General features: G+C 40.7%; 2 protein-coding genes across 2 annotated transcripts in view; both read left to right on the forward strand.

Annotated features, from left to right (window-relative positions):
- LOC108515474 (prestin) overlaps positions 1–15,058 on the forward strand; it is a 66,893-nt gene extending 51,835 nt beyond the window's left edge. Inside the window, exons 10-15 of the mRNA XM_017852422.1 lie at positions 2,698–2,845; positions 3,734–3,847; positions 4,967–5,044; positions 6,043–6,138; positions 6,356–6,462; positions 14,982–15,058. Coding sequence (XP_017707911.1) covers positions 2,698–2,845; positions 3,734–3,847; positions 4,967–5,044; positions 6,043–6,138; positions 6,356–6,462; positions 14,982–14,985 — 547 coding nt within the window. The 3' untranslated portion in view covers positions 14,986–15,058. The remainder of the gene's footprint in view (positions 1–2,697; positions 2,846–3,733; positions 3,848–4,966; positions 5,045–6,042; positions 6,139–6,355; positions 6,463–14,981) is intronic.
- LOC108515236 (prestin-like) lies at positions 14,922–19,878 on the forward strand. The gene is made up of 5 exons (XM_017851960.1): positions 14,922–15,074; positions 15,745–15,852; positions 16,503–16,703; positions 17,419–17,491; positions 19,685–19,878. The coding sequence occupies exons 2-5, from the start codon at positions 15,769–15,771 to the stop codon at positions 19,876–19,878; spliced, it is 552 nt and encodes a 183-aa protein (XP_017707449.1). The 5' UTR covers positions 14,922–15,074; positions 15,745–15,768.
- Positions 19,879–24,165: the final 4,287 nt, after the last annotated feature.

The following is a 24,165-nucleotide window of genomic DNA, read 5'->3' on the forward strand; positions in this document are numbered from 1 at the left end:
AAAAAATATATATATATATATATCTATCTCTCTACTTGTCATTATAATTTCTACTTAATACCTTCCTTTTCCTATTGCATTGTACTCAAACATACTGCTTCCCTTCTATATGTGACAGCTTAACTTTAAAAAAAAAAAGACTACATTTCTGGAAATTGGCTACCCAGAAACCTTATCTTTCTGGAACATTGCCCAAAACCAAGTAGGTAACAAATACCTACCTACCTATCTACATACAATCATACCATTTCAGTTACCTGTGAGTCTTATTGCTCCACTGATAACAGACTACCCCAAAACAGTGACTTAAAACAGCCGCCATTAATTTGCTCATAATTATTTAGTCTAGGTTAGGCTCAGTTGGGTGGTTCTTTGGCAGGTCTCACTTGGGGTTTTTTATGCATCTGCAGATGTCTGCAGGTGTGACTAGTGTTGGAGGATCCAAGAGGGCTTCACTCACATGTCTGACACTTAAGCTGGAGTGACTGGAACAGGTGAGGGCTGGCTGGCATCTTCTCTACAAGTGGTATCTTCAGCAGCATTGCCAGACCTCTTTACATGGGGGCTCAGAGCAACAGGAAAGAAAAGCAGAGAATTTACCAGGCCTCTTAAGGCACTCATACAGCATTACTTCCACCACATTCTGTTGCTCAAAGCAAATCATGAGGCCAGCCCAGATATAGCTGGAGGGGAAACAGATTCCACATCTAGATTGGGGGAGTGTCATGCACATGTAATTACGTATGGGAGGAATGGAAGCAAACTACCACACTTCTATGTACACATACATACACATATAAATGCATCTCCTATAGACAAGCAGGTTCTTCGTGGTTTTGTCATACTTGGTAGATGAGCAGTGCATTTTGCAGTGCCCAGAAAGTGACAGTTGACTATTAAAGATCCCAATCATAGCACTGTATCCTGTTTTCTTGTTTGTTTGTTTACTTTCCTTAACTCATTCCAAAATATGTCCTTTTCTTATATTCTTATTCCCTTAGGCCCAAACCTGCTCCTAGGCCTTCCCTCTTAGTTCATGCCTGTGCAGCAAAGAGCAGGGAAGGACAACAGATTTTATAGTCAGACCCCCCAGGTTTGACTCCCTGCTCCATTTTGGGAAAATCACTTAACGTCTGTCAAAATCCATTTATTCACCTATAAATTGGGATAATAGTGGAACCTATGTAATGGGAGTGCTGTGAGGAAAAATGAGACGACTTATGTAAAGTATGTAGCAGGTAAACTCACCTTAATAGACACTAGGTTCCTTTCCCTTTCTTCCTCTCTTTCCTTACTCCATGACGTGAAACATCCCTTATGTCACTGCGCTATGACATAGTAAGAGAAATAGCTGTAGCCAAGCAGGTTCTTCATGGTTTTGTTGTACTTGGTAGATGAGCTGCTTGTCCTTGTATAAGTTGCTGAACCCCACTATGCCTCATTTTCTTCATCTGTAAAATTACAATGGTGCCTAGTTCACCGGGCCATTGAAAATAATTAAATGGGCCGGGCGCAGTGGCTCAAACCTGTAATCCCAGCACTTTGGGAGGCCGAGACGGGCGGATCACGAGGTCAGGAGATCGACACCATCCTGGCTAATACGGTGAAACCCTGTCTCTACTTAAAATACAAAAAACTAGCCGGGCGACGAGGCGGGCGCCTGTAGTCCCAGCTACTCGGGAGGCTGAGGCAGGAGAATGGCGTAAACCCGGGAGGTGGAGCTTGCAGTGAGCTGAGATCCGGCCACTGCACTCCAGCCTGGGTGGCAGAGCAAGACTCCGTCTCAAGAAAAAAAAAAAAAAAAAGAAAAGAAAATAATTAAATGAGCACAGAACCTGGCAAAGAGAAGGCACGTAATGAATGCTTGTTATTGTAATAATTATAATTATTAGTATCAGTTAAGTTATTGCTATTATTGTTTAGCCCAATGCCTTGAATTGGAGCAGAATGTCTGAAAATCCCTATCGCCCCTTCCCCCATAACATTCTAGGGAATCCCTATTCTGTTTCTTTAGGCTAAGGATCCCAGACTACAAGTATGTACCACAAAAACTGGGTTCTCCATTGTGGGATTCCAGGAGTCATACTTTTGTCTCCTCCAAATTCAAAAGATTCCTAGGTGACACCCAAGGAGTATAGTCTTCTGCTGCTTCCTTCCCGTGTTACAAACTCAGCTAATTGGTTAGAAAAAAAAAAAAAGGAAGAGGTAGCAGATTCAGAGTCCTTACATCAGATGACAAGGGGGAGAAGTATGGGGTGCCTAGCATTGCCAGGACATTAATTTTCCTCTAAGGTAGCCCTTAGACTATGCTCCTCCCCATGCTAGGACTTGGGTTCAGATGCCTGGTGGCATCTGAGCACATTGCTGACCCTCTCTTCTTCCTGCTTTCTGTGTCTTACTTACACTTGCCATTAGGGTGCCATGAGGTATGAGGTTACTCCTTTTATAAATAAAACGGCATCTGATGTCTTCTGATAACCCATCCAGGTAGAAAGCTGCACTCTGCAGTTTGACCCTGAAAAGATCCTCTCTGTGTCAAGGAGGGCCCTCCTTTTTGCTAACCAGAGCAAATAATTACCCAAACATTGATCACCTCATTTGCAGATAATGCCCCCCTAAAATGCTTCCCTGCAGTCGCAGGGTTTTTTTCTTTGCCTTGTGGTCACAACACAAGTTAAAATCAGCTTGACTTTTCAGGCTGCTACCTCCAGCCAATCCGGACACCAGCCTCTTCCACCTTGTGTACGTAGATGCCATTGCCATAGCCATCGTTGGATTTTCAGTGACCATCTCCATGGCCAAGACCTTAGCAAATAAACATGGCTACCAGGTTGACGGCAATCAGGTAAAGATAATCAGTTTCCTGCAGATGTTTCATAGCAGTGTAATCACCAACGTCGGTTGTGGAAGGCACAAGAACTAATCTATCTTGGTAGAAAAACTTTTTTTACTAGGTGATTGATGTATCTGAAGCATGTATTTATTCAACCTGTAATGTTATCCCTATTCTTAAAGCTCACAGCTTAGAATTAAATGTTTTTCCAGGGCATTTTTGCTCCCCAGGAAGGCTTATCTTTGTTCATTAAACGTTGGGTATATGAATCATCACTAACTCCACAATATTCTCTTTGTCACCTACTTTATAACACAGCCATAGATGAGGTATTTAATCCAAACACTGTGACCTATAATGTTGATGTAACAATGTCTATTTCAATACCTTATGTATTCTAAGGAGAAACTAGATGCTCCACATTCATCTGAGATGCAGTTGTCAAACTAGAAATACCCAAAGTAAACCTAAGAGCAGGACTCGCCCCAGGAAGACACTGGCATGTATTCATTGGTGAGCAATAGCCCAGGCATTAAAAAGATGCCAAGAGTCCTATACAACAGTAACTTTCTCTTCAGCAATAAAATAGTTTATCCCTTTTGTGCAGTTTTCTTCTTAAGCATTAAGAAGATTTTGTAGAGGATGTGTTTGGAAAGAAGGAGGCTAAGCAGGGAGGCCCAGCATTTATCTCTGACAAAATAAAAATTCAGTGTTTCCTCCCCCCCACTATAAAATATGCCATAATTCCTATTTTGAACTCATGCTAAACAAATTCTTACATCTGAAGGGAAAATGAAGAGATAGACTGTAGTGCTGACAATGTGTATTAAATGGGCTATTATGCTTTTTTTCCTGAAGAATGACCTATCTCTTTTTTTGTTTTGTTTCTACATGGAAAAGGAGCTCATTGCCCTGGGACTGTGCAATTCCATTGGCTCACTCTTCCAGACCTTTTCAATTTCATGCTCCTTGTCTCGAAGCCTTGTTCAGGAGGGAACTGGTGGGAAGACACAGGTGTGTACATAACAGGCCTCTAAGACCTGGTGATATGGGTGGTAATTAAATTTTAATCTTTTGATTATATTCTGAACCCAAACAAAGCTACTCTGCCTGCAGATCCATGCTCCAGTGAGCTGTATAGTGAATCAGAGAAAGGCATGATTGGTTGAAGTGAATCACAAGGAACTGAATCTATAGGAAAGAGGTATATTCTCCAGTTAAATTGGAAAGTTATGCAACGCTCAGCTAACAGTAAACCTCAAAGTTCAGACATGGGATGTTGTTCATGAAAGCCTGAGACTGAGTGTGGGCAGTATGCCAGCACCATCCAGTAGAACTTTCCACAGTGATGGAAATGTTCAATATCTGCACTGTCCAATATGGCAGCCACTAGCAACATATGGCTCTTGAGCACTTGAAATGTGGTTAGTTTGACCAAGACCTGACTTTTAATTTTTAAAAATGTAAATGACCGGCAGGGTGCAGTGGCTCACGCATGTAATCCCAGCACTTTGGGAGGCCTAGGCGGGCGGATCACGAGGTCAGGAGATCGAGACCATCCTGGCCAATATGGTGAAACCCCGTCTCTACTAAAAATACAAAAATCAGCTGGGCATGATGGTGGGCGCCTGTAGTCCCAGCTACTCGGAAGGCTGAGACAGGAGAATCGCTTGAACCCGGGAGGCAGAGGTTGCAGTGAGCCGAGGTTGCGCCACTACACTCCCTCCTGGCAACAGAGTGGTACTCTGTCTCAAAAAAAAAAAAAAAAAAAAAAATGAAATGACTACATGTGGCTACTGGCTCCCATATTGGACAACAGACACTTATCTGAACTCTTCTGGTGGCCCTTGTGGGTCTCAGATTGACACCAGACATCTTTCCCCCACCTCTGGAAAGGGCATTTTAATTAGGATATTTCAGCATTTCAGCTTCCATTTAAAAGCCATAAGAAGAACCAAAACTTCAGAGAGGGAGTGGGATGGAGCTATAAGTATGTAGTGGTTTAGCTGACTTGTTTGAATGCTTATTTTCTTGATCTTCCCATAGTAATTATCAAAAGAATAAAACCAACTTACGCCCTGCCTCTTATTCAAGTCTCCTAAAAGCCCCTTCCGTGTGTCTTCTCTCATTCAGCTTGCAGGTTGTTTGGCCTCATTAATGATTCTGCTGGTCATATTAGCAACTGGATTCCTCTTTGAATCATTGCCCCAGGTGTGTATAATGTGGACTTGGGTGGAGTTTTTTTATGTGTAGAGATTTTGCTATTTTATTTGTTTATGTTTTTATGGCTATATTAGGGTTATTTACTGTAACCCTCACAGGATGGCATGAGAAAGGGCCAAGGCTAGGACCACAATCCTGCTCTGTAACCTACTGACAGCTGCCTGCAGGACCTGGGGAAAGCCATCTTAATTCCTCTGATTCTCAGTTTCCTTATCTGCAACGTCAGAGTTTGGACTGCTGATACGTGCAGTTTTCTTGAACGTCCCTTCTCTCTTTGACCTTCTATGACCTTATACTTTCATAAAAAAATCTGAGATGGCCTACACTCATGATGATACATTTAATCTAGTAGAGATCAGAAACCATATAGAGTAGAGAAGATCATAATGTAGAAAGACCATAGGTGAAATAATTCCTTGAGTACCAAGTTTAGTTCTGAACCTCTTGGCCACCATGCAGGTTTGCTATTAGGATATCAGACTGATTTCCGGCCGGGTGCGGTGGTTCACACCTGCAATTGGCATTTTGAGAGGCCGAGGCGGGCGGATCACCTGCAGTTAGGAGTTCAAGACCATCCTGGCCAATATGGTGAAACCCTGTCTCTACTAGAAATACAAAAATTAACTGAGTGTGGTGGCATGTGCTTGTAGTCTCAGCTACTCTACTCAGAAGGCTGAGGCAGGAGAATTGTTTGAACCTGGGAGGCAGAGGTTGCAGTGAGCCAAGATTGCACTACTGCATTCCAGCCTGGGTGACAGAGTAAGACTTCATCTCAAAAAAAAAAAAAAGACTGATTTTCCAAGGTCCCTTTTAGCTAACCAGGTCCTGAAAATCCAGGTGTCCATGGCTTCAAAGCTACCATCAGTGCCATATAGGAAGTGAGTAGGGAGAAGACATGGGGAGGACAGCAGGAGGACAGTGAGGAACCAGCAAAGGGCACTCTGTGGACCCAAGAGGAGAGGCATGGGGGATGTGCTCTGTTTCAGGCTGTGCTGTCCGCCATTGTGATTGTCAACCTGAAGGGAATGTTTATGCAGTTCTCAGATCTCCCCTTTTTCTGGAGAACCAGCAAAATAGAGCTGGTAAGTAACAAAGGTGATGGCTGTTAATATGTCATAGAGCAAATATGATTATGCTAAGAAAAATGTGAGAAAGATAAGTTAATGCAGTTGTTATGTGCAGTATCCAGTTAGGCAAGGTAAAAGTAGCATGAGTATGTGCACAGTTAGTTGCGTGTTTACCTCTTGTGGGATGTTTAATTAACATGGTTCTTCATCGAGCCTTCTGTCTTTTGCTTAGACCATCTGGCTTACCACTTTTGTGTCCTCCTTGTTCCTGGGATTGGACTATGGTTTGATCACCGCTGTGATCATTGCTCTGCTGACTGTGATTTACAGAACACAGAGGTGAGTGCCCAGATTTGAATGGGTGTGAATATCCCGGCAGAGATTACAATGTTGACTTTAAGTGTAGACCAAAGTTTAAGTTGGTAAAAGTGGAGCCCTTTGATGATTTCTAGTTAGTGTGAGAGGGAGCTGTAACACTCATGTAGCCTGTTGACTAAATGAACAAAATGCGAATTAAAAAATTCCATATAATTTTGCCAAATGCTCTACTGTGTCACAATTTATGCTCCCATCAATTGTTATGTTAAAAGAGCCTAATTTCCATCATTGTTTCTGCCATTCCCAGTCTAGTGCTATGCAGGTTTATTTACCCTCTTGCAGTTTGTTTTGGCACCAGGTACTGATACCTGGCATAGGTTTCAATGACATGAAGCAAACTCTGGCACCAAGTTATCATATGCAGTCCTTCCATTGTCCTTTCCTCCATCCTGAACCACTATCCCCTGTTATCTCTTCTCCCTAGTAGGAAGCTGAGCCCACTAGGCAAAGTATAAAATAACTTTTGAAGAAATACGGTTGGGCACAGTGGCTCATGCCTGTAATCCCAGCACTTTCGGAAGCCAAGGCAGGCAGAACACTTGAGGTCAGGAGTTCAAAACCAGCCTGACCAACATGGTAAAACCCCATCTCCACTAAAAATACAAAAAAAAATTAGCCAGGTGTGGTGGTGTGCACCTGAAATACCAGCTACTTGGGAGATTGAGGCAGGAGAATTTCTTGAACCCAGGAGGTGGAGGTTGCAGTGAGCCAAGATTGAGACACTGCACTCCAGCCTGGGCAACATAGCAAGACTCCATCTCAAAAAAATATATATATATATATTTATGGGCTGGGCGTGGTGTCTCACACCTGTAATCCCAATTCCAGCACTTTGGAAGGCTGAGGTGGGAGGATCACTTGAGGCCAGGACCAGCCTGGCCAACATAGCAAAACTCTTGTCTCTACCAAAAAACAAAACAAAAGTTTTATGATAAATCACCATAAAGGTGAAAAGGAAACATTGTCATAGAAATAGCCTGGACTGGCCAGGTGCAGTGGCTTTTGCCTGGAATCCCAGCACCTTAGTGGGCAGATTATGAGGCCAGCAGTTTGAGACCAGCCTGGCCAACATGGTGAAACCCCATCTCTACTAAAAATACAAAAAATTAGCTGGGTGTGGTGGCGTGCACCTGTAATCTCAGCTACTTGGGAGGCTGAGGCAGGAGAATCGCTTGAATCCGGAAGGCAGAGGTTGCAGTGAGTCGAGTTCGTGCCATTGCACTCCATCCTGGGCAACAAGAGCAAAACTCCATCTCAAAAAAAGTTTAAAAATAAAATAGAAATAGCCTGGACTTTAGTCAGGTCCTGGCAGCACCTCTGTGAGCTCTATGATTTTGTATACCTCTCAGAGCCTGTTTCTGCATCTGTAAAATGGAACTAATACTTTCTACCTCGTATAGTTACAATAAGGTTTAAATGACAAGGCCTACAAACAGCCAGCACAGTGCCTGAGAAGTGCCACACACTCTCCCAATGCTAGTGCCCTTCCTGCCTTCACACAGGGAAATGAAAATGAAGCTAGTGTGTTTTGCCTGTGGTTGCAAATCACATGAAATCTTCAAGTTGTGACTGTGGTGTGTTGAAAGGGCACTTTATGAGGATGTTGACCCCTTATCTGCAGGATGTCAGGATGCTCCCTACCCTCAAGGGTGGGAAATGAGCTCTTTCATCTTCACAAATGACATAACAGAAAAATGTTAAGAATATGTGGGATTCTAAACTCAAGATAAGAATTTAACTACTTTTAATAACAAGTTCCAATACTGTTGCCCATATTTATCTAAAAGAAGTGTTTCCCATTTTTATAAAGAACATTATTAGTATATATAAGAGTTCTTTATCTCAGAACTTTGGTGAACGTTATGGTTTTAAAATATCTGTAACTTTTGGCCAAGTGTGGTGTCTCACTCCTGTAATCCCAGGACTTTGGGAGGCTGAGGCAGGCAGATCAGTTGAGGTCAGGAGTTCAAGACCAACTTAGGCAACATGGCAAACCCTCATCTCTACTAAAATTACAAAAGTCAGCCAGGCATGGTGGCGGGCGCTGCAGTTTGGGCTGGGCACAGTGGCTGACACCTGTAATCCAAGCACTTTGGGAGACTGAGGCAGGTGGATCATTTGAAGTCAGGTGTTCAAAACCAGCCTGGCCAACATGGTGAAACCCCGTCTCTACTAAAAATACAAAAAAAAATAGCTGGGTGTGTTGGCGCACACCTGTAATCCCAGCTATTGAGGAGGCTGAGGCAGGAGAATCGCTTAAACCTGAGAGACTGAGGTTGCAGTGAGCCAAGATCACACCACTACACTCCAGCCTGGATGAAAGAGTAAGAGCCCATCTCAAAAAAAAATAAAAAAGCTCCAATTTGGGCAACCTGGTAAAACCCCATCCATACCAAAAGTACAAAATATTAACCGGGCATGGTGGTGCACACTGTGGTCCCAGCTACTTGGAGGGCTGAGGTGGAAGGATCACTTGAGCCTGGGGGGCAGAGGTTGCAGTGGCAGGTGTACTGGGGAGGCTGAGGCGGGAGAATGGTGTGAACCCAGGAGGCAGAGCTTGCAGTGAGCCGAGATTGTGCCACTGCACTCCAGCCTGGGCGACAGAGCAAGAGTCTGCCTCAACAACAACAACAACAATAAAAAGAGAGACAAATCACATCGTTCTGCAGATAGTTCCTGAACTCGGGCACTTGCAAGTGTTATAAATGTGACAGAGGTTCAGCTTCTGCCCCCCAAAGCTTACAATTTGGTTAGCATTATAAAATTTAAAAAATTGTAATTTCACTAAATAGATACTTGTTGAGGCCTATTATATTCCCAGGGAGATGCTAGACTCTAGGGACAGTGCAGTATATAAGATATGGTCCTTCCCCTCAAAGGTTGCATTGTCCTAAGGATGACAAACACGTTATCATGATGATGGTGTTAAAAAGGACAATGAAGTAAGGATGGCACAAATTATTATAATTACTTATGTGCCTGGCTTTGTGCAAAGATCAATGCTTTATGTCGTTTCATATAATCTTATAACCCAATGACAATCAGCAACCCTGTTTCACAGATGTGGATGCTGAAGTCTAGAATGATTGGGTAACTTGCCCAAGATCACAGTACGTGGTGAGGCAATGACTCAGATGTGAGTTTTTACAAATCCAGAAGCTGACTCAATCAGCATTTTTTTTTTTTAAGACAAAATCATGCTCTGTCGCCCAGGCTGGAGTGCAGTGCTGTGATCTCAGCTCACTGCAACCTCCACCTCCCGAGTTCAAGCAGTTCTCTGCCTCTGCCTCTGCCTCATCCTCTTGAGTAGCTGGGATTACAGGCACCTGCCACCATGCCCAGCTAATTTTTTGTAATTTTTGTAGACAGGGTTCCACCATCTTGGCCAGGCTGGTCTTGAACTCCTGACCTCGTGATCCACCTGCCTCAGCCTCCCAAAGTGCTGGAATTACAGGCATGAGCCACCGCTCCTGGCCTCAATCAGCATTTTATAATCCATCTTCAAAAAAATTAAAATATAGGCCAAACACAGTGGCTCATCTCATGCCTCTAATCCTAGCAATTTGGGAGGCCAAGGCAGGAGGATTGCTTGAGGCCAGGAGTTTGAGACCCGCCTGGACAACATAATGAGACCCTGCCTCTACCAAAAAAAAAAAAATTATTTTTTATGTTATTATTTTTAGAGACAGAGTTTTACTTTGCCACATGGGCTGCAGTGCAGTTGCACGGTCACAGCTCACTGCCACCTTGAATTCCTGGGCTCAAGGGATCCTCCCATCTCAGCCTCCCATGATGGGCACACACCATCACACCTGGCTAATTTTTAAATTTTTTGTAGAGATGGGGTCTCACCATCATGCTCAGGCTGGTCTTGAACTCCTGGGTTCAAGTGTTCCTCCCACCTCAGCCTCCCAAAGTGCTGGGATTACAGGTGTCAGACTTTGCACCCAACCTACAAAATTTTTTCTTTAATTTGCAAGGTGTAGTGGTGCACACCTATAGTCCCAGCTACTCAGGAGGCTGAGGCACAAGGATCACTGGAGCCTAGGAGTTCAATGCTACAGTGAGCCATGATCAGGCCACTGCATTCCAGCGTGGGCCACAGAACAAGATCCCATCTCTAAAAAAGAAATAAGCAAATAATAAAACAAAAGTAAATTTTTAAAGACTTAGAATACACAGTTAGAAGTGCCTCAACAGGTGTAAGCAAGGTACAGTGTGATAAGCATAAGAAATGCCAAATAAAACGCCTTGGGATTTCATTAAAAGAGACTTTCTTGCTCTTGATGTCATTAGGGAAGTAGTGAGGACTTGGCCTTCACTGGGAGCAATAGTATTGCAGAAATGGTGTGCCAGGGCACTGCAGATCATCAGGAAGGCCTGTTCATCTTCTACTTTTGAAATCCTCATCCTTTGAGGCCCAGTCAGAGACCTCAACTTCCCCTGTGTACCCACAGCAACACTCTGATCCTTCCCCAGCACTTTGCATGTGTCCATCTCAGCTAGTTGTGTACTTGTGATCCATGTGCCCATCCCCTGCTCTGCCTCCCCTGCGGCACTGGATTGCAACACATGGACAGCACTTTGAGTCTCTTAGAGGTTTTCTCATAATCGCAAACTCAGCTGAGAGCCTTGGCTCCTTATCTACAGTATCAGTCCTCAGAACCATATTTGTCCACAGATATCACTAGACTGTGAGCATCTTGTCTGTAAAAGTGATGTTCCTGGAGTCTAGTACCAGGCACATCATTTGTGTTCTCTGAATGCTTATGGAGGGAATCTATACAGCAAAACAGCTAACACTTGTGTGGTATATTCTGATTTACAAAGTACTTTGACATTCATGTTAAGAAGCACCAGGACATAGTAGCAAAACTGTGGAATGTCAAATCAAAGACCTTGAGCCATATTCTGGCTCTGCCAAGCTTTCTCACTTTGAACAACTCACCTAACCCCACTGAGCCTCAGTTGCTCATTTACATGATGGCAGGATTGTTAATAATGTTAACTATTATTGTAATATTATTAATAGTGCCCAGTAGCATTGTTCAAAGGATATAATAACAGGTGTTCAAGATGTATCTGTCATTATTACAGTATCTAATTTGAGCCAGATGGTCCTACAAAGAGTTAGGAATTAGGGGTGGGCACAGTGGCTCATGTCTGTCTGTAATCCTGACACTTTGGGAGGCCGAGGTGGGTAGATGACTTGAGGTCAGGAGTTCGAGACCAGCCTGGCCAACATGATGAAACCTCGTCTCTATTAAAAATACAAAAATTAGCTGGGCGTGGTGGTGCACACTTGTAATCCCAACTACTTGGTAGGCTGAGTCAGGAGAATTGCTTGAACCCAGGAGGTGGAGGTTGCAGTAAGCCAAGATTGCACCACTGCACTCCAGTCTGGGCAACAGAATAAGACTCTGCCTAAAAAACAAAAAAAAGAAAGGAATTAGGACTCTCAAAAAATAATGTTTAAAATCCATTCAGACTAAATTAAGAAAACTTCTATGCTAATTTGAGATTTTCATTTTCTCCCCATGCCCTCAATTGACTACTCCCCTACCATGAGTCAGTGATTCTTGCTAATAACAAGCAAAAATTCCCTCTCCTACTTTAGAGTTAGAGCAGAAGGACAGTTCTGTCTACTGAGTGGCATGAGGAGAACTTGTGTTACATATATGCCTGGCATAACTTGAACTCTGCGAAATTCAGTGTTGCCTCCACCTCTAAATGCCTGAGTCTTTTGTCCTGACCAGATCATATTTGTGGTATGGTGTTGCAGGGAGGGGAGGTATAGGGTGTGTGGTATGCATTGTGTATGTGGTGTAAGGTATACATGATGTGTGTGTGTGTGTGATGTTATATGTGAGGTGTATGTGATACGTGTATAAATGCGTGATGTGTATGTATGTGTATTGTGTGTGTGTATGCATGTGTGTGGTGTGTATTGTGTCTCGCATGAAGGTTGTATATGCAGGTGTGTATGTATGTGGGATGAAGGTTGTATATGCAGGTGTGTATGTGTGTGTGTATGTGGGTGTGTGTGTGCGTGGTATGAAGGGTATGTGGTGTGTGTATTGTGTATGGTATTGTGTGTGGCATGTAGTGTGGGGGGTATGTATGCATGTGTGTGCATGTATGTGTATTGTCTGTGTAGTGTGTGCATGTGTGTGGTGTGTATGCATGTATGTGTGTGGTGTGCGTATTATATATTGCATGTGTGGTATGTATGCATGTGTGTGTGTGTATGTATGTAGGGGTGTGTGTGGTGTGAGGTATATAGTATGTGTGTATTGTGTATGGTATTGTGTGTGCCATGTAGTATGTGTGTGTTTTGTATGCATATGTGGATGTGTATGCATGGTATATGGTGTGATTGTGTATATTGTGTATGTGTGGTGTGTGTGTATTGTGTGTCTTTGTGTGTGGTGTGTATGCATTATGTGTAAGTATTTGTATTGTGCATGTGTGTGTGGTGTGTATGCATTGTGTGTATGTATGTGTGTAGTGTATATACATTATGTATAGATGTGCATATTGTGTATGTGTGGTATGTGGAGTGTGTATACATTGTGTATTGTGTATGTGTGTGGGAGCATGTGTGTGGTATGAGGTGTATGTGGTATGTGTGTATTGCACATGTATGGTATGTATGTGCATGGTGTGTATGCATGTGGGGTGTGTGCATTGTGTAGTATATATATGGTGTGTATGACGTGTATATGTGTAGTATATTGTGTGTATATTGTGTGTGACATGAAGTATGTATGTATGGTGTGTGTACATTGTATGTGTGTATATGCATGTGGGGGGTATTGTGTATTATACATGTGGTATGTATGCATGTGTGTATATGTGTGGTATATCATGTAATTGTGTATTCTGTATGTGTGGTGTGTGTTTATTGTGTGTATATGTGTGTGTGGTATGTATGCATTGTAAGTGTGTGTATTGTGTATGTGTGTGGTGTGTGAGGTAGGTATTGGGATGTGTATGTGTAGTATGAGATGTACATGGTGTGTGTGTATCATGTGTGGTATGTATGTGTGTGGCATGTGATGTGTATGTGGTGTGAGGTGTGTGGGGTGTGTTAGGCTTGGAATGGCACTGGGGACGTAATATGTAAGGATCAAGCATTTCCAAATGCACTAGCAAACCCCAACCTGACATAAACATACACAACCTCCTGTTGAAATCACACGCTGTGCCTCAACACAATGGTATTTAACACTCTCTGTCTTCAGTCCGAGCTACAAAGTCCTTGGACAGCTTCCTGAAACTGATGTGTATATTGATATAGGCGCATATGAGGAGGTAGGACCTTTTTCTATCATTTAAAAAGGTTGTAAGCATGTGATGTGCTTGGCTAATCTGTTTTACTGTTTTACCCAGGACAAAAGTAGGGATAAGGTGGGAGACATAGTGGTCAAAGTTAAAAGTCTGAGCTTTGATCTACTGTATGGATTCAAGTTTATAATTTATACTATGCATTAACTACTCAATTTCCAATATTTATTTTTCCTCATTTTTTAATGGGAATAAGTATATATTGTGGAAATTAAAGTATATATTTATACGGTATTGAAACTGAAAGGATGGTTTGTGTATGCATGGTTTTTTTCTGATGAATGTAAACCAATGGTAAAATAATTTTAACCATGTAAAATGTAGATGGTGGGGCTGTGGAATTCTCCCACTTCATTTTAATGGTTAAAATTATGGCTTCAGATTTCCTTGATTTTGAATGTTCTTTTCTTCTGTGGAATCTCAAAGATTTTTACAAAATCTTTTAAAACTAGTTTTGTCTGTCTGTCTTGTCTTACACTTGGGAAGAAATTCTCAGACTCACTCTAAGGTATTAAAAAATGAGGTAACAAAAATCACTCTAAGGTAAAGGTGTTAGAATTGCTATTTTTTTCCTCGATCCAGAGAATTATATGCAGGATTACTTGTTTCCAGCCTGCCTCCCAGAGTTCCACGAGGGTTCTTGATAAAATATTCACTCAGTTTCACTTGTGTCCATTTAGGATCCTTCCTGCGTCTGTGAATCAAAGCAGTGTAAACCTCTGTTCATTTTATTTGCCTGCCTCTCACAGTCTGGGCAGCAGCCTTCCATCTCCTGTCCATTTTCTTTTCTGTTTTGAGTATTTTCAGTTTCTTCTTTGTGTTTAATGGTAAAAGTAAAACAAAGACTGACTTTTAAAACAAATGGAAAGATGTGCATGTTTAAAAGGTCTCTGTCAGTTCTCTTCAGAGCATGAGTAGATAAGAGTGACTTTTTTTTTCTTTTTTTATCTTTGTGTGTGTGTGTGTGTGTGTGTGTGTGTGTGCGCGCGCTAGAGTGACACTGTTTTAGCTAAGCCCTGAAGAGTAGACCTTAGCAACTTCTCCATTCATTTTCTATTTGGAGTAGGGAGGCTATGCAGTTTTCATTCTGAAATATTTCCATGTGTTAAATTCAGCAATATTTTACTCTTCAGGTGAAAGAAATTCCTGGAATAAAAATATTTCAAATAAATGCACCAATTTACTATGCAAATAGTGACTTGTATAGCAATGCATTAAAACGAAAGGTGAGTCTTGAGAAATTATTTCTGAGGATGGGATTTGTGGGTTGACAGGGATATAAGGATCACTAGAATACCCTTGTATATACTATTTCATTTTCGCTTTGTTTCTGTCTTTTATTGTAGTAAAAGATACGTAACATAAAATGCACTATTTTAAACATTTTCAAAATATACAGTCCAGTGGGTGGTGGCATTAAGTACATAAACATTGTGCAGCCGTCACCATTGTTCATTCTCTCTTATCATATATATATATACATATATAACTTTTCAAAAAAAATTTAAGAAAAAGTGAGAAAATAATTTTAGGTTTCTTACTCTTGGGATCATATAGATTCCTATGGTCATGTTTAGAACTCAACCCTACACCACCCAGTATATAGGAAAACCTCCCTATCAACCCACAGAGTCTCTTAAATATAACAACCTGACAGATCTGAGCCTGATAAAGACTGCTCTAAAAATTATCTTTAATACTTTAGTTTCTGGTTGTCTTGAATAACGACTGAGAATAAGAAAGGCTACTAATGCCTCTGAGGGAAAAGCAGTGCAAGGGTTGGGGTGATAACCTGACACAGAAAGCTGTTAAATGGGGAGATTTGAAAGGGAGTGGCATTGGGGTGGGTCTCGGAGCGCCATGAAGTGATTTTGCTTATGTTGCTCTGCTGTGAAGACTGGAGTGAACCCAGCAGTCATCATGGGAGCAAGGAGAAAGGCCATGCGGAAGTATGCTAAGGAAGTCGGAAATGCAAATATGGCCAACGCGACTGTTGTCAAAGCGGTGAGTGGTCTTTTCATTGAAATGTTCCCTTCTGTCTTGTTCTTCAGTGCCCTCCATCTTTACTCATGACTCAAGTTTAAACACAGTACGAAGTTACTAAAAGAGGAAGGTTTAGAAACCACCCAAGTATCCTCTATATTTTATAGGCACCTGATAAGGTCAGTTATGAGGATGTTTCTGAAAAAAGTAAGGAAAACATCATTTTAAAAAATAAAAATGAGGCAGTACCTTAACAGATTTTACCATTAGCACTTTGTCGTAGATTTATTCAGCTGATAGTTTAAAAAGCTCAAAGGCTGGCTTTTGCTGTTCAGGCATGCTAATGTGTGACCCATCGTACTAAAGTTAATGGAACTATTTTAGAAGTTAGCGGCAAATGGATAGATAACTGAGGAGAGTGGATTTTGTTGGACAAGAAAAAAAAAAGAGGAGAAGGAAAAAGAGAAAATAAATTGAGTTAAAATGGAAAGTTATACATACATCCTTTTTTTGTTCAGTTACAAGGCTGGAATATGACAAATATTTTACAAGGGGTCTGGTAGAGTCAGTAGCTTAAGAATACAAGGGTGGATTTTCCATTATAAATCTTTCTCACAACCAGAAATGTGAGTTGTTCATAGAATTCTGATTTGGTTTAATTTTTGACACAGGATGCAGAAGTAGATGGAGAAGATGCTACCAAGCTGGAAGAAGAGGATGGTGAAGTAAAATATCCCCCAATAGTGATCAAAAGCACATTTCCTGAAGAAATGCAAAGATTTATGCCCCCAGGGGATAACATCCACACTGTCATTTTGGATTTCACTCAAGTCAATTTTATTGATTCTGTTGGAGTGAAAACTCTGGCAGGGGTAAGCATCCTCTTGAACGAGTCATTTAACACCTCTATGTCCAATGTCATACTATCAGCAAAATCAGGGAGGTGGACTAGGCTTTCTTCTTAACTCTTAAAATTCTCTTCTGTTGCCGTTTATCACCTTTTGATTATGGAAAATTTCAAAAATATATAGAAGTAAAGATTTTAGTATATTGAACCCCCACGAACTATCACTCAGCTTCAACAATTATCAACTTATGGTCAATCTGGTTTCCTTTATAGCTGAAATCCACTTTCTCTTCTTTTATTTTGAAACATGTCCCAGTAATAACATCATCTGTAAATATTTTAATATCTATTGCTATAAGAAGATTCGTTTTAGAAAACATTGCTGTAATATGCTGGGCTACTAGGGAGGCTGAAGCAGGAGGATTGCTGAGCTCAGGAGTTCAAGACCAGCATGAGTAAAATAGTGGGATGCTGTCTCTTAAAAAAAATTGTTTATAATTTTAAAATTATAATATTTTAAGTTAATATAATAGTTTTATTATACTTAAGTAAAATTTAACAGTATTTTGCTACCCCTTATTATCACTGCCCACATAAAAGCAAAAGAAATACAAAATTATTTTAATTGATTAGCTCAAAATACATCATTATTGAAGCACAGTAGCTCAAGTGAATGAATTAGAGTGTCTTCTATCACTGGAAAACAATGGTAAAAGAGACTTTCGACTTTCATCTGGCAGCAGATAAAAGAGACAACTAACTTTATTTCCAACATTATCTACAGATTGTTAAAAGAACATCGGAGACCGCTTGGTAGTATAGTAACTTGGGCAGATGCAGTGGTGAGATACCTCTAGAGATGGGTGAAGTTTAAAATTTCAGTTTTTTTCCTTGATTTAAACAATTGCACTTGGAATGTCCTGAATTTAAATTAGTTTTACAAGAAATTGAAAAACGTTAATTTCCTCTGAAAAATCACTTAAAAGCCCAGCTTGAGAGAGTAAGCCCACTGGAAGACAAGTTACTTGTGACAACCTCCTGAACTGGAGTTGGATGAAAGGAGCCAAGAAGCCATCGTTTATTATAGTATTAATGGCTGCTATAAATATAGTAATTATAATATATACATTACTACAGTAACAATTATCTAATGGCTGCCATAAACAGTTACATATAATCATTCAAGTTGCTTGTTTGTCTGTCCAATGGTTTGGGAATACTTTGCCTGCTATTTTTGTTTTATATTATATTTTGGTTAAAACAGTGCTTGAGGCCAGGTGTGGTGGCTCACACCTGTAATACCAGCACTTTGGGAGGCCAAGGCAGGTAGATTGCCTGAGCCTAGGAGTTCAAGACCAGCCTAGGCAACATGGCGAAACCCCATCTACTAAAAATATAAAAGTTAGCCAGACATGGTGGTGCATGCCTGTGATCCCAGCTACTCGGGAGGCTGATGTGGGAGGGTGTCTCGAGTCTGGGAGGCAGAAGTTGCAGTGAGCCAACATCACGCCACTACACTCCAGCCTGGGCAAAGGAATGAGAACTTGTTTCCAAAAAAAAAAAAAGAAAAAGAATTTTTAAAAAAGGAGCCAGGCATGGTGGCTCACACCTATAATCCCAGCACTTTGGGAGGCTGAGGCCGGTGGATCACCTGAGGTCAGAAGATCGAGACCATCCTGGCTAATACAGTGAAACTCCGTCTCTACTAAAAATACAAAATATTAGCCAAGCTTGGTGGCACATGCCTTTAGTCCCAGCTACTTGGAAGACTGAGGCAGGAGAATCACTTGAACCTGGGAGGCGGAGGTTGCAGTGAGCCGAGATCACGTCACTGCCCTCCAGCCTGGGTGACGAGTAAGACGCTGTCTCATAAAAAGGAAAAAAAAAAAGTAAAACAGTGCCTGAGGCTGGGTGTGGTGGTCATGCCTATAATCCCAACACTTGGGAGGCCAAGGTAGGAGGATCACTTGAGCCTAGGAGTTCAAGACCAGCCTGAGCAACATAGTGAGAGCCCATCTTTATTTAAAAGAAAAAAAAATTAATAATAGAAAAAGTGCTTGAAAATGAAATCTGCATAAAGGTTCCAGTTATCGCCTGTAAGATTACCAAAAATCAAAAATAAATGACAACATGCTCCATAGGCATATGGTGGGAAAACAGGCTTTCTCAGACTTTACTGATGGTAGCACAAAATGCAACAGTCCCTATGGAGGGCAGACTGATATTAGCTTTCAAAATAATAAGTGCATTTACCTTTCGACACAGAAAATCCAGCAATATGCTGCATATGTTCAAAGTGACACATGTATGTTGTTGATCATCACAGCATTGTTATAAAACAAAAGAAAAAACTCAAGTACCAAACAAAAAGGACTAGTTAAATAAACTGGGTACATCTATACAACAGATAGGTAGTGGTAAAAAATTAAGCAAAAAGGGTTCAGAATTATATATATATGTTATAATTATAACATTAATATATATATTTCCCACTTTTCTTGTCCCCAAAACAGCTTTATATATATATATGTATATGTATATATATGTGTGTGTATGTATGTGTATATTTATATATGTTTATATTTATATGTGTGTGTGTATATATATATATTTCCCATTTTTCTTATCCCCAAATATATAAAATATGCTGTTTTGGGGATAAGAAAAGTGAGAAATAACAATACGTATTTATTTATATTTAAATAGAGAAATCCTGGAAGAACACACAAGAAAGTAGTTTCCTGGGATTGCGGATATGATGGGTGGAGACAGGAATTGGAGTGAAACTTTTCCTATAGCATTTTAATATTTAAACTATATGTGCTTGAACCCAGGAGGTGGAGGTTGCAGTGAGCTGAGATTATACCACTGCACTACAGCCTGGGTGACAGAGTGAGACTCTGTCTCAAAAAAAAAAAAAAGCACTATATGGAAGTGTTACCTTTTTTTAGTTGTTGAAGACTGATACCCAGAGTATGGACTAATTTTCTTTTCTTCTTTTAATAGCACAAGTTGTGAATGACCTCACTCGGAATCGATTTTTTGAAAATCCTGCCCTGTGGGAGCTGCTGTTCCACAGCATTCATGATGCGGTTTTAGGCAGCCAACGAAGAGAGGCACTTGCGGAACAGGAAGCCTCGGCTCCCCCTCCCCAGGAGGACTTGGAGCCCAATGCCACTCCTGCCACTCCTGAGGCATAGATGAGGACCTCACCCTAGGATGGGGTTATAAGCCTCTCGTGAAGTTCATAATTTACACGTTTTAGATACTAGACACTAGATTTTTTTTTCTGAGGGTAAATACTAGTAGTCGAGGCTTGATTTGGAGGGTGAATGACGCCTAGCAAGATGTATCGTACTTGTGTTTTTTTAATTGAATATTTCAAAGATAAATTGGCCTGTTGCCTGCATTTATTATGGAGAGGCATTTCTGCTACATTTTAGTATTATCTTTGTAAGCTAAGCACTGAAAAATGTATTTCAGTTAAGTACTTTTAACCTATGAATAGGATATGCTGTCGCCAGATAAGTAGTGGTTCTTTGCTTTTCTACTTGTTGGTCTATAGACTGTCTATAATTAGTTATCTAACAGAAGAAAGAAACTGCAATTTTCTAGAAGTTCTTGTTTTAAAATAACCTTTTATTTATTATAGAAGCAATATAAATGCATTGAGGACATTTTGAAAAAATAGACAAACAAAATAAGAAGATAAAACATTATATTTCTACCAGAGATTACCACTGTTAACATCTTAATGTCCTTCCAGATCTTTCTCCATGCATATACATTTACATTTTTAACCAAAGTAAGACCACATCTATAGTGTTTTATAACCGATTTTTCTTTAATCAATAATCTCCACTTTCTCATTCCAGCACATTTTTTTGCCTTAGACCATATTTAAATTTTCCCAGTTGTCCCCAAATTTGCAGTTGGTTTGTGCAAACGGATACTCATTCTATGACCTTACATTGCAACTGGTCATGTCCTTTAAAGTCCCTTACATCTATTTTAATCTAGCACAGTTCCTTTTTTATGACGTTAACTTGTTAGAGACTGGGGCAGCTGTCCTGTAGAGTCCTGTCTTGTGAATTTGCCTAGTTCCTTTTTCATGGTGTTGTTTAACTTATTTTTGTGTTGCCTTTACTACCTGCAATCTGAAAGTTATATCTAAAGCCTTTATAGATTCAAATTAAAGCATTTTGTGCTAGATTATATCATAGATAAGATACATGCTTCATATCGCATCACTTCAGAAAACACGTAATATCTAATTGATCTACCATTAACTAATCTAGTGATCTAAGCTAGATGAGTGGATCAGCATGAGTCTGATCCTCTGGTTAGATTTTCCCCTTTGTGACTACAGACTTATCTGTGTGGTGTTCCTTTGGCATTGAATGAATGTCCAGTCCCCCATTAGCCATTTACCAGGAGTTTTAACATTGGGTGGTAATTCTTTGCTAAATCATTAACTTTGTTAAGGTTTGTGAGTAGGTTGTCTAGTTCTTTCATTTCTTCTGCCTTTATTAGTTGATTGTTCTATGTGAACTACAGCTTTCCCTTCTCCACTTGAGCTATTGGTCATCCTTACCCACCTACAGTTCTACTAGCAGGGCAGGTTGAATGCTTTATTATTTTCATTTAATTATGAACTGCAAAGTAAATAACTGGTTTATTAGATGGTGACAAAGTAATGGGTTTTTTTTAGATTTCCCTTTTCTGGTGTGATGGTGGTCTTGTGAATATTGAAAGTTTTAATGGGTTTCAATCCATTATGTTCTTTTTGATGCTCAAAGTGTCACGACTGTGGCCAGTATAAGTCCTTAAAAGCTTTGTTATTGTTGCTAATCACGAAGTAGCATTAAAGACCATGTTTTAAGAAAACTAACCCCAGGTGTAACTTAAATCTTCCTTAGAAGTTCGTAACAGCTATCAGCTCATTATACATCAAACTCAATGTTCAGCCTAGGAGTAAGCATAATGCTCATCATACTCATTCCACAGAAACATGGAATGTCAAAGGTTGGAGGAGGATACCTTTAAACCAATTTGTCACTTTCAGTTGTTTGTAACTATCAGCTCACTATAAATCAAAGCATAGGTATTAGCCAACCTGTCTAAAGCCTCCTCTGCTAAGAGTGCCTGCTGATAGTGAGTTTGTTTTTTCTTTAATATGTTGTCTTATTGACATCTTGTTATAGTTTTCATGAATAAGATACTGCCAGGAGAAAGTAGTCAGATCCCAGTGGAATTGTTAGCATGGCCCACTTGCAACCAAACCCTGTGTATGTGTTCATGTTAACTCGTATCAGGTTTCTCACTGTCTTTACTAATTAAATTCAAAATAAACTCCTCCTTTTAATCAAAACTTTAGCTAATTCTAGAGTGGAATTTAGATTTGCTTAGTTATTTCCTTTGCAGTCATCACATGAGATCAGATACATCTGCATTCTGATACAGACTGCCTTCTGAAAGAGCATGTAGTTGTAGAACTTCAGCTTACACTAGAAACTTTTGTAAAAGAGCCCATATCATTTCAGCCATTTAAGTAGAATTTAAGGATTTTAAACTATGTTAAAATACTTTGGCCAGGCGCAGTGGCTCACGCCTGTAATCCCAATACTTCGGGAGGTCGAGGCGGGCAGATCACGAGGTCAGGAGTTTGAGACCAGCCTGGCCATCATGGTGAAACCCTGTCTCTATTAAAAAATACAAAAGTGAGCTGGGCATGGTGGTGCACACCTGTAGTCCCAGCTACTTGGGAGGCTGAGGCAGGAGAATGGCTTGAACCCAGGAGGCGGAGGTTGCAGTGAGCTGAGATCGCACCACTGTACTCCAGCCTAGGTGTCAGAGCCAGACTCCGTCTCAAAAAAAAAAAAAAAAATTCATTGCACATTCTTTAGCACCAGCCTTCCACTTAGCAGATACCGTGCTTGATAGATTGAAAGTAGTGCACAGGCTGGGCGCCGTGGCTCACACCTGTAATCCAGCACTTTGGGAAGCCGAGGTGGGCGGATCATGAGGTCAGGAGATCGAGACCATCCTGACTAACACGGTGAAACCCCATCTCTATTAAAAATACAAAAAAATTAGCCGGGCGTGGTGGCGGGTGCCTGTAGTCCCAGCTACTCGGGAGACTGAGGCGGGAGAATGGCATGAACCCAGGAGGCGGAGCTTGCAGTGAGCAGAGATCGTGCCACTGCACTCTAGCCTGGGCAACAAGAGCAAGACTCCGTCTCAAAAAAAAAAAAAAAAAAAAAGTAGTGTACAAAAAAAGGTATTTGTCTGTTACACATTTGTATTTAGCTTTACTGTTAAACTTTTAAACTGTTTTGAATAGAATTGTTATGTATATTAAAAGCACCAAGTCTTAAGGAGGGAAATATATTTTTGTTTTATCATTTTGCCTAGCATCTGAGAACGAGTGCATTTCAAAATACATTTCATCCGTATGTAAATATGTCAGAATGTTTTACTTAGAATTATTTCATACAGTGAAAATTTCCTGACCTTTTTTTTCTTACAGGCTTGTCTCTGCCTTTCAAGCAAATAATATATAAGCCCACCTGTTCTTTCTGGGCCTTAATAGCTGCTACTGTATCTTCTATGTTTTTTCCACCCTGATTCAAATTCAGGTTCATATGGTCCTATCAAAATGGGTATAATCTACATAATCTAAGGACTAGCCTTATTTTATGGCAATATATGGGAAAGCACTGTTTTGAAGAAGGTCCCATAAAGAAAAGTCCTTTGACCTTCTCAAATCCTGTGCGGTATGACAGTGGTTGATCTCTGTCTCATGAATCAATGGAATATGTTTGAAAACGTTTGTGAAACAGGGCCCAGAAAATTCCAATCTATGTCTTAGACACTGACTCTGTATAAGTATATGGCAGCTGATAATGGGATCCCAATTGCCAATCTCATCTTCAGTGGAACCTGAGAAACTGTTAAGGGTATGGATCCTCTTCAAGCCCTGGAATAGCTCATCTTGTAGTTAGCAGGCAACATCTAAAACATCCACTCCGTGTGGTTTGATCCTGTGTCCTTACCTGTTTAGCAGAGAAAGAGTACCAGCTTCTGAGTGTACACTTTTTGAGAAAATGAGCCTGCTCTCTTGTGTGGATGAAGAAAAGAGGGTAGCAATCCCAGTGAATCTGTCCTGGAGTGGGTGGGTGTGTTTTTTTGTGTGTTGGGGGGTGGGGGTATGCCCTTGTGTGGGGATGAGGGAGGGAAGAGTATGTGGTGGGGAAGGCTCTATTATGTCTGCCCCTTTAAAGATAGTAAATCAATTTAAATTCTAAAATCAAACAGAACTTCCTCGGTGTGAGCCTGTATGCTTTACTGAGTGCAAAAAACGCTATTGGTCCTTTTTAGTGCACCTCACCCTTCAGGAGTGCCTTTAGGATTCAGGATGTTTGGATTCTTACTGTTCTGAATGCTCATAAAAGTTTGAGAACTGTGAAAGTATTATGGAATTCTTC

This window comes from Rhinopithecus bieti, unplaced genomic scaffold, assembly GCF_001698545.2.
Source record: "Rhinopithecus bieti isolate Rb0 unplaced genomic scaffold, ASM169854v2 scaffold_59, whole genome shotgun sequence".
NCBI classification, from domain to species: domain Eukaryota; kingdom Metazoa; phylum Chordata; class Mammalia; order Primates; family Cercopithecidae; genus Rhinopithecus; species Rhinopithecus bieti.